The sequence below is a fragment of the Juglans regia genome, chromosome 6 (genome assembly GCF_001411555.2).
Source record: "Juglans regia cultivar Chandler chromosome 6, Walnut 2.0, whole genome shotgun sequence".
Taxonomy (NCBI): Eukaryota; Viridiplantae; Streptophyta; class Magnoliopsida; order Fagales; family Juglandaceae; genus Juglans; species Juglans regia.
Genome location: NC_049906.1, coordinates 37,638,112 through 37,649,338, shown reverse-complemented (window position 1 = coordinate 37,649,338; position 11,227 = coordinate 37,638,112). Strand labels below are relative to the sequence as shown.

Sequence of the window (11,227 nt, the reverse complement as noted above, 5' to 3'; positions counted from 1 at the left end):
ATTTTCTGTTTACTGAGTTGTTGATAATTGACCCCTTATCTCCATAATATTTTCAGATGTTTTGGATGTTTCAACTTAGGATAAAAAATGGGAAGCATGGGTAAGACTATGCGGGTATAGTGGATTAAGTGCAAAGAGGCTACTTTGATTACTGGCGAATTGTATTCAATAGATTTGTTCTGTTATGTTGATTTGGGTTATTAGGATGTTTTGAGACTTTGTGGTGTCTTAAATTAATTATGTTGAAATAGTTTTTTTTTTTAAACAATTATGTTGAAGTAGTTGATGTGAAACAATGAGTATATGTTTTATAAAGAATTGAGGAGTATATATCAATGTTTTGAATACCATACCAGAAGCCGTACCGGTTAAGACACTGGAACGAAATATTTCGTTATCAGTACCATTTCGTGTACCGTTTCGAGATAGTTGATATATGAATAAATTATATATAAATACCTATATATATAAATTATAAATAGCCTAGTCTGAATTGAGGGTAAAAAAATAAACTTGTATTTTGAAAAAATAAAAAAAACATTGAAGGCCGAAATTGAGGCCGGTACGAAATGTATATGGTACCTGTACCAGCCCAGCGGTCACTTACCTTGACTGCTAGTAAAAAATAATCATACGATATTCCTTCGCCAACGGTCACTCGAAACCTATTTCAAGACCACTACAATTCATTAACTTCTTCACTAAAAATGATCTCATTTAATTCTAAAATTTTACTCGATCCTTGATAACATGAATTTAGATTTGTTCTAAAAGATTATCATCCAAAATTGATAAACTCTAAATTTCTAGATTGCAAATATGGTGCTGGACAGCACGTATACCAACTTCTATTCCTTTATTATTTCAAGGAAAATACAACTCTCACCGCTAGTTTCTATTGCTATGAGTTTTTTATTTTTATTTTTTATTTTTTTTACTTAATGATTAAGTAAATATTTTTTAATAATATTATGAATATTTTTTATTTTTTTAAATATATTTAAATGTGTTAAAAAAATATATGTAAAAGAATATAAAAAAAAAATCCCAAATGCACTAACGGGAGCCCCAGCGGGAGCTCTCAGCGGTGGGAGTAGCACCGCTCTTATTTCAATGTAAATAAAGTCCAAACTCAACCATATAATAGTGACATAAATTCTAACTAATACAAATTTTGAATCTATTTAAGCCCTGCTAGTGGGCTTAATCCATAAAATAATTTTGAATTATATCATCAATTAATATTTTTTAGAGTGTTTTTTCTTTATTTTGCATCTTTTCTCAATCTCAATCTCTACTTTCTGTTCATTAACTAGATGTCAGGATAATTCTAATTGTGTTCATCATCACAAAGAGCCTAAAGGGTTTCTCTAATGAATTCTACAATGGCGAAAACGATCAAGCTACAACTTGATGGCTTTATGTTCGATGACATCTTCAAACTGTATGTTTTTGGTAGAAACTATAGAATATAAAAATAAATCTTTGGGCAAAGATTAGAAATTTACTGCAATCATGATAAGATCAATACATATCCCAATGAATGCCTAAGATTCCCCGTTATGAAACTACATATCAGAAAGACCTCCATGCATGCTTAATTATCGAGGAACCATTTCGGAGATTGTTGTATCATTGAGGGAACGATTTTCTGGCCTCAATTCATATTTGTTTTTCTCCTCTTCGTTTCTTTTTATAGAAAAGGCAGGCAATTCAGGGATTGTAACAGCAGCGCTTTCGCTCTTTAGGATTGAATTAGCAACCTCCAACACGGTTTGCCTATCAACTGCATTTTCCTGGACACATAAAAGAGCTATTTGCAAGCATCTCAACAGTTTACATGATGAAAGTGTATCATCCAGAGATGGGTCCATAAACTCCATGCCTTTCTCTGATTCCCACCGATCGTATGCCTAATTAAAAAATGAAAAATTATCAATGATACAAGCTGTCATGTAGTTGATCACAAGTATGATTTAATGCTTAGCCGCGCAGAAAAGGCAATTCTCCATGTCCTAACCAAATCATCAGATGCTTAAATGCAGAAAGATAGGCATTGAGTTAAATGCTTATATGGGGTCTATATGAGTACGTACAGTGTTCATAGATCTTTTTCCAGAATAGAATCATCTGATTCGGTCAAGTCAATATTGGATAGTAAAACAAAAGTATAATCGGACTAACTTGCATGATCTAAGAGGCTTAAATTTTCATTCAAGCCATAACAACAAGCATTCTTCCTGCCGCTTATGATTTGTAGCAGTAAAACTCCAAAGCTATAAACATCAGAATCGGTGGAGTACAAACCTCGTTTAATGTATTCCGGAGGAACATAACCACTACATGCATTAATGGTTGATAATACACAATATATAGTCAAATTAAATATCGGGGAATATTTAATCATTTTGTAGTATTGCATTAATATATATGTAGAGTACTTACTATATATGTTCCAACAATTAGGACTGTATTTGCTTCATGTTCCTCGTTTATGAAAATTTTAGCCATGCCAAAATCTGAGATCATAGGCTTCATCTTTTTGTCAAGTAAAATGTTGCTAGCTTTCAAGTCTCGGTGAATTATTGTCCATCTCGAGTATTCTTGGAGACATAGAAGTCCTTGGGTAATCCCTTCGATGATATGAATGCGCTTATTCCAATCCAAAAGCCCTTGTCTGGCATGTTATGCAACAATCAATTATGAAATGTTGTTGAGAACGTTCGTTGAGTGAAAGTACTACTCAAATAAAGCAAAATACTAAAAATTAGCTGAATTCTCAAACATTCTTAAAATTTCCCCCCAACTACTCCTTACAAGAATTTTCATTGCCTTACTGAATGAATCAAGATCACAAGTATTTAGTGATGAAATGCAAGACGACACCTTTAAAGGATCAATCAAACTATTCTCTTTAAGTTCTTATCCGAACTTGAGGGCCTCAAGTGAGAGAGAGTCAATACACACATAAAGTAGGTCTTACAACATTTATTGATGTCCGTATAAATGTTTCAAACAACATTAAATGATTATTAATAAATTAGGTTGTATTGTACATATAGCCTACATCATGTAAATAACTCTTTCTCAGTTGATGCCGGCCTTTTGAATTTTCTCTCTCTTAAAACTCTTTCTTTTTTTTCTTTGAAGCAAACATATTATAGACATATTAAACAATTACAGGATATGATAGTGAAGAGGTGGGAGACCCCAATATTCAACCCAAACCAGCAAAAACAAAAAAAAAAAAAAAAAAAGTGGGATTTGGGGTCAAAGACTTGACCCCGATTGAATTCCCACAAGGAGATGTCGCTTAAAGCGGTTTTGATACAGTCCGATAAACGGATTGTGATACTACGACTGAAAGTCGTAGTGAAGCGATTTGTGCTGCATTTTGCTAATCTAGACTGGCTGCAAGAGACTTCCACTACCTCGTTTCCATGATCCTTGGTTAGGGAAAGTAAAAACATAGGCAGAAAGGAGAGCCATTGAATCCCCGGAGGATGACGATTAGGAACTGTGGCGGCGTGTAAGGGACACGTGCCATGCTAGGAGTGTGGCGGTCGGTCGGATCTGAAGGATCTAAGGTCGCTGGCCCCAAAAATGCCATGCGTGGTGGCAACAGGAGCTTCTCGGCACTGTGGCGTGTGGGTCTCACGTGTTCCACCACTCCGTTCGACAAAATTTTTGACAATTTGAAGGATCGGCGGCTGGAGAATCCAGCAGTGGGGCACTTGGTGGTCGATGGGCTCTTGTAGGCAGCAAATCGGAGTTTCTCCTTGCTTTGGACGAAAAACAAAATAAAAAACACTGGAAAAAGAAGAGTTGTACAGTATTTCGACTAGTTAAATGGGAGAAGGGAGGGAGGAGCCGAAGCTCCACCCCCCCTCTGGTTGGAGAAGAGTAGACTTTGTTGGATGGGTTTTGGCTGGGTAGAGAGGAAAACTCAAGGAGAGTGATTTTTGGCAAGGCCTAGCTTAAACTCTCTCTTAAAGTACTTTAAAAGAGGTCCGTCCTGATTTTTCATTAATGAGACTAAATTAATTATTAGTATATGCTTTTGCCTGCTATATATGCTATAACTTGAAACAAACAATATCATTTTGCTCTCGATATTTTCCCTTCAATACTATAAGCACAAAATATTCTGACCAAAGAGGTAGAAGTCCAAGCTTTTGTTAGGCATGTACTCGTAGATGAGCATTTGTTCATCCCTTTCAATGCAAAATCCCAAAACTCTGACAAGATTAACATGCTGCAGTTTTGTCGTGAGTGTAACCTCATTTTTTGAACTCCTCAAATCCCTGTGTGGAAGTTTTTGAAAGTTTTTTCACTACTATTTCTTGTCCATTTTCAAGTATACCCTGCGACAAAGATACTTGTGGTTAATTAGCTAGTTTGAAATGTAGGAATATTCTTATATTGTTGAGGAATGAAAATTTGTTATGTCTCAATGAACATCAAAATTAATTGGTGAGAGTATAAAGAGTTTAAATCAGTGTTGTTAATACCGTACCGTACCATACCGGCCGTTACGGCCGTATTTTTCGTACCAGCCACTGGGCTGGTACAGGTACTATATATATTTCATACCGGTCGATACTGGTCGTATCGGCCTATATTTTGGCTTGTATTTCGGCCTGTACCGACTGATATTTCGGCTTCTTTTTTTTTTTCAAACTACAAGTTCATTTTTTTACCCCCAATTCAAACTAGGTTATTAATTATTTATATATATGTATTTATATTTTATTTATTCGTATATAGAATATTATTTTGGAATATAATTTATATATATTTATATATATAATTTATTCATATATTGACTATCCCGAAACGGTATCGATATTGAAATATTTCATTTTAGTAACTTGACCTGTACGACATCTGGTATGGTATTTAAAACATTAGTTTAAATTAGTACGTAGTAGAAGAGTTAAGAGGTGAAGAAATTAAGCAAATGGTAATTAAAGAAGAGTCCATGGCTATATATAATAATAAGACGAATAATTTTTTTAAATGAAAAAATTATTATAAAAGAATAGAAAAAAGTCGAGTGGTTTTTTTTTTTGAATTAGTAATCATAAATGTATATAGGAAAATAAAAAAATAAAAGGCTTTTCTAGGTTTATAGCAATTAAGTGAAAGATTGAGATGGACTAATAAAATAAAATGAAATATGAAATGAAATGATTTGATAATAGAATATAAGTTAAAAGAGATAGATTAAGAAATTATAAAAGTAATAGATTTAAAAAAAAACTCCTGATTATATATAATAACCTAATGCTAGAAAGGTTTACCTTGTAAACAGGACCATAGCCTCTCCTAGCTTATTTTCAATTGGCAGGATATTTAATGTTTACTTACATATTTAATTTTCATGCAATAATTTGAATTTTTTATTTTTTGGAAAAATTCTCATAATTCAAATTTTGAAACTATTTAAACTTGGCTTTTGGGCTTAATTCATAAAATAATTTCGAATTATATCATTAATCAATATTTTTCAAAATTTTCTCTTTATTTTGCATCTTTTCTCAATCTCAATCTCTAATTTCTATTAATTAACTAGCCTCTCTAGTTTCTGTTGATTAACTAGCCATCAAGAACTCTACAATGGCTAAACCGATCAAGCTACAGTTTGATCCCTTTATGTCTGATGACATCTTCACACTGTACGTTCTTGGTAGAAACTAAACAATATAAAAAATAGATCTTTGGGCAAAGATTAAAAATTTACTTCAGTGTTAAGATCAATACATATACCAATATTATGAATGCCTAAGATCCCCCGTTATGAAACTACATACCAGAAAGACCTCCATGCTTGCTTAATTATCGAGCAACCATTTCGGAGATAGTTGTTTCATTGATGGAACAATTTTTTGGCTTCAATTCAGATTTGTTATCCTCCTCTTCATTTCTTTTTATAGAAAAGGCGGGCAATTTAGGGGTTGTAAGAGCAGCACTTTCGCTCTTTAGGATTGAAGCAACCTCCAACATGGTTGGCCTATCAACTGCATTTTCCTGGACACATAAAAGAGCTATTTGCAAGCATCTCGATAGTTTACATGATGAAAGTGTATCATCCAGAGATGGGTCCATAAACTCCATGCAGCCATTGTCTGATTTCCACCGATCGTATGCCTAATTAGAGAATGAAAAATTAACAATGATACAAGTGTAGTTGATCACAAGTAGGATTTGATGCTGAGCCACGCAGAAAAGGCAATTGAGACCATATCTCCATGTCCTAACCAAATCGGATGCTTAAATGCAGAAAGATAGGCATTGAATTAAATGCTTATATGGGGTCTATATGATTACGTACAGTGTTCATCTTTCTAGAATAGAATCATCCGATTCGGTCAAGTCATTAGATAGTAAAACAAAAGTATAATTGGACTAACTTACATGATCTAGGAGGCTTAAATTTTCACTCAAGCCATAACAACAAGCATTCTTCTTGCCGCTTATGATTTGTAGTAGCAAAACTCCAAAGCTGTAAACATCAGACTTGGTGGAGTACAAACCTCGTTTAATGTATTCAGGAGGAACATAACCACTGCATGAATTAATGGTTGATAATACACAATATATAGTCAAATTAAATATCAGGAATTAATCATTGCAGTACTTCATTAATATCATGTAGATCAGTACTTACTATGTTCCAACAATTCGGCCTGTATTTGCTTCATGTTCCTCATTTGTGAAAATTTTAGCCATGCCAAAATCTGAGATCTTAGGCTTCATCTTTTTGTCAAGTAAAATGTTGCTGGCTTTCAAGTCTCGGTGAATTATTGTCCATCTCGAGTACTCTTGGAGATATAGAAGTCCTTGGGTAATCCCTTCGATGATATGAACGCGCTTATTCCAATCCAAAAGCCCTTGTTTGGCCTGGTCTGCAACAATCAATTATGAAATGTTGTTGAGAACGTTCGTATTGTGAGTGCAAGTACTACTCAAATAAAGCAAAATGCTAGAAAGCTGAATTCTCAAACATTCTTAAAATTTCCACTGCCCAACTACTCCATACAATTAAAGAATTTTCAGTTTCTTACTAAATGAATCAAGATCACAAGTATTTAGTGATGAAATGCAAAACGACATCCTTGAAGGTATCAAACTCCCTTTAAGTTCTTATATATTCAAACTTGAGGGTCTCGAGTAAGAGAGATAAACACATAAAGTAGGCCTTACAACATTTATTGATATTGGTATAAATGTTTCAAACAACATTAAATGATTATTAATAAAGGTTGTACTGTATAACCTACTCCATGTAAATAACTCTTTCTCACTTGATGTCCTTTTGAATTTTCTCTCTGTTAAGGTACTTTAAAAGAGGTTCACTCCGATTTTCATTAATGAGACTAAATTAATTATTAGTATATATATGCTTTTGCCTTCTATATATATATGCTAGAACTTGAAACAAACAATATCATTTTGCTCTTGATATTTTCCCTTCAATACTGTCGGTAGAAAATATTCTGACCGAAGAGGTAGAAGTCCAAGCTTTTGTTAGGCATGTACTCGTAGATGATTATTTGTTCATCCCTTTCAATGCAAAATCCCAAAACCCTGACAAGATTAACATGCTGCAGTTTTGCCGTCAGTGTAACCTCATTCTTGAACTCCTCATATCCTTGTGTGGAAGTTTTAGAAAGTTTTTTCACTGCTATTTCCTGTCCATTTTCAAGTATACCCTGTGACATAGACAGTACTTGTGGTTAGCTAGTTTGAAATGTAAGAATATTCTTATATTGTTGAGGAATGACAATTTGTTATGTCTCAATAAACATCAAAATTAATTGGTGAGAGTATAAAGAGTTTAAATTAGTAGTAGAAGACTTAAGAGGTGAAGAAAGCAAATGGGTAATTAACGAATAGTCCATAGCTATATATAATAAGATGAATAATTTTTTTAATTGAAAAAGTAATAATAAAATAATAGAAAACAATCGAGTGGTTTTTTTTTAATTAGTAATAATAAATGTATATAGGAAAATAATACAATAAAAGATTTTTGAAGGGGTGTAAAAATTAACTGGAAAACTGGCCCGAACCAGTGGAAGTACCAGTCCGGTCCATAATCGGTTCCCTTAGTTCCAAAAGCGGCCGGTAGTCCAGTTCCGGTTCTATACTTTTTAGGACTGAAACGGTTCACTATATTATATATTTTAAATTAATTTTTTTAATATTATATATAATTTATATATAATATATATAATAATATAAATTATAATTATATATAAGATAATGTTATTATAATTTATAATATAAAATTTCAATCTTAAACATGAAAATTTATTTGATCATATGCTTTAAACATAAAATATATATATTAATAACATTTTATGGTCTAATAAATTTTCAACATATTCCTTTTGATAAATACATAATACATTAGTATATTAATTACATTTCGTTTTAATTAATTAGTATACATTAGTATACTAATGTATATTAATATATTAATTACATTTTATGCCCTAATACTAATACTATTAAAATTGAAAAATCGGACTGAAATCGGTAAAATCGGAGATACCTGTTTAGGATGATAACCAGTACATAATCGATTTTCGAAAATGCAAAATCGGTGCATACCGCATACGGGTTACACCCCTCCGTTTTTCTAATTAGTTTATAGCACGTGAAAGATTGAGATGGACTAATAAAATAAAATGAAACATGAAATGAAATGAAATGATGAGATAATAGAATATATGTTAAAAGAGATGCTTAATTAAGAACTTATAAAAGTAATAGATTTTAAAAAAACTCCTGATTATATATAATAACCTAATGCTAGAAGGGTTTACCTTGTAAACAGGACCATAGCCACCCTCTCCAAGCTTATTCTCAAATGAAAATGCACTAGTAGCCATCTCAATATCAGCATAACTGAAGATCTGAAGATCAGGAGCATTGCTATTAAAGTTTCCTGCAGCTGCTACGTTGTTGACTTTTGCTCCTGGTTCTTTAGCTGCCTCCACGTACCATTCGTATCACCAAGGTGGGCAATTAGCAAACAAATCAGGGAAAAACAAATCTAAAATCTCATTTATATTTTTTCATTTGGTTTAAAAAGCAGTACTAAATAATCAACATACTACTTACAACTGAAGCAAAAGATATCACCTTTTGATTTTAGATTTCTCTTCCTTAAATAGCACATCACCGAGACTAGACCGGGAATAAGCAAAGCAGTCGGAACCAAAATTATCACTAACAATCGCCACTTTTGGTGCTGATTGTTGTCAGCTATATTATTGTGAGTCTTTTCGACCCGTTGCGCTGATGCCAAAATCATTTTTTATCAGACAGAAACATGTCATAATTAAGATCATATATATATATATATACACACTACAATATATATGGTCTGTCTAGTAGTTTTGACATGCCATAGAATGCAAAGATCAGGAAGAAATTATTGACAAAAGATCTCAAATTTGAATGGGGATCGAGGCCAATTCACGAGATCATGCCAAGTCCTTGTATATATTTTCAGTGCCATCAAGTTATTGGGCTGCTCCAGGTTTCCTTTCCTCCTTTGTCAATCTCAAAATAGTTGGACACATGATAATGTAACCATGCATGCAATAGAGAAACTACATATGAGGAATAGATTCTGAAGAGACATTAATAATTTGTACCTGCAGCAAGAGAAAGCACCCAATTGTCATCATCCGTGACTTCCAGGACATAGTAACCGAGCAACCCCATCTTCCTGGCGTAGGACACCTTAGCTTCGATAGCCTTAACATCATCAAAATCAATCCATGTTGATCCATTGATGCAGTAATTCATTACATAAGTAGCATTGTACTTTACAGCAGCCCGATATTTACGAATGTAAAGTTGCTTGATATTCTTGTAGGCGATGCTTCCATGTTCTGTAAAACTTAGACCAGTTGCTGGACCAGTGACTGGTGCACCTATAGCATTGTCCTCGGAATTCTGAAGTGTCCACCCAGAGCCAAAGAAAGGCAACCCCAGAACCAACTTATTTGCAGATAGTCCCCTTTGAATCCAGTCCCTTATGCGATCATCAGTAGTAATCCGCCTCGTTGGATCATGCAGAGCTGCACGAGCACTCGTAATGTTTGCCCCAGAAGGGTCCTTATAGTTATAAGCCATAATGTTTAACCAATTCAAGTTCTTCTGCATTGAGTCGACAGGATAGGACACATTTTGTGAATTAACTGGCGAGTGGCCAGCTACAGCAGTCAAGATCAGTTGTGGCTGGCTATTGTTTTTAGCCTCGGACTCTACAGCTAGTCGCCCCTCTTCAAGGAGTATGGCAAAGTTGTTCATGTCAGAGCTTGTGTCAGGGAAAATCCAGGTCAGGTCTACCCCTTGAAAGCTATAGCGTCTGGCAATTTTTAATGAGGAGTCAATTAAGGACTTTCTGCGAACAGAACTGTTGGCCATTAGTGAAAAAGATAGGTTTTCACCTCCAATGGAAAGAAGCGTCGTGATTGATGGGTTTTCTTGTTTGACAGTGTTCATGAAGGCGGAGAAGTCGCGCTCATGGTTGGGCGAGATATGTAACTCATACGTTGAAGTATTAATATCAGCATAACCACAGATAATGTGAGTAAAGAGCGTTGAGTTTATGCCAGAAATTTCTTGTCCGGAAAGCCAATAACCGGCTTTCACCCAACTCTGTGCTTCTGCAGGGTGAAATAATATTAGAGATGGGAAAATGTAAAAGAGGATGATAAAATGTTTAGACGACATTGGGGAAAGCTTATTGATGCAGGGATCAAGAACCAGCTAGCAAGGAAAGAGAAGCATGAACATGATTACAGTCTGCATTATTAATAAATTACAGGTACCGTCTTTGTCTGCCAAAAACAAAAAACATTGCAATCTGCATTTGCACACAAAAATTTTCGGATAAATTATTGGTCTCATTCCAACCAAGTACGAAGACTGAGTCCAAAATATCGCTAATTTAAAATGCCAGTACTGCTAACCGGAGTATATCATCGTATTTCTTTGCAGAAAAAGAAAAAAAGTACGTGCATCCATCATCAATTCTTTAGATTATGATTAAATAAGATGAGATATTTTATTAAAAATTGAATGAAATAATATTATAATATTATTTTTTAATATTATTTTTTTAAAATTTAAAAAAATTGAATTACTTATTATATTTTATATGAAAATTTTAAAAAATTATAATAATTATTTGAGATGAGAT

General features: G+C 33.7%; 1 protein-coding gene across 1 annotated transcript; it reads right to left on the bottom strand.

Moving 5' to 3' along the window:
* Positions 1–1,601: 1,601 nt before the first annotated feature.
* LOC109019486 lies at positions 1,602–10,758 on the bottom strand. The gene is made up of 7 exons (XM_019001773.2): positions 9,672–10,758; positions 8,835–8,998; positions 7,505–7,715; positions 6,671–6,908; positions 6,418–6,568; positions 5,851–6,150; positions 1,602–1,913 (listed from the first exon to the last, which is right to left on the bottom strand). Exons 1-7 carry the CDS (start codon positions 10,756–10,758, stop codon positions 1,602–1,604), a joined length of 2,463 nt encoding a protein of 820 aa, XP_018857318.2.
* Between the last annotated feature and the right edge of the window lie 469 nt (positions 10,759–11,227).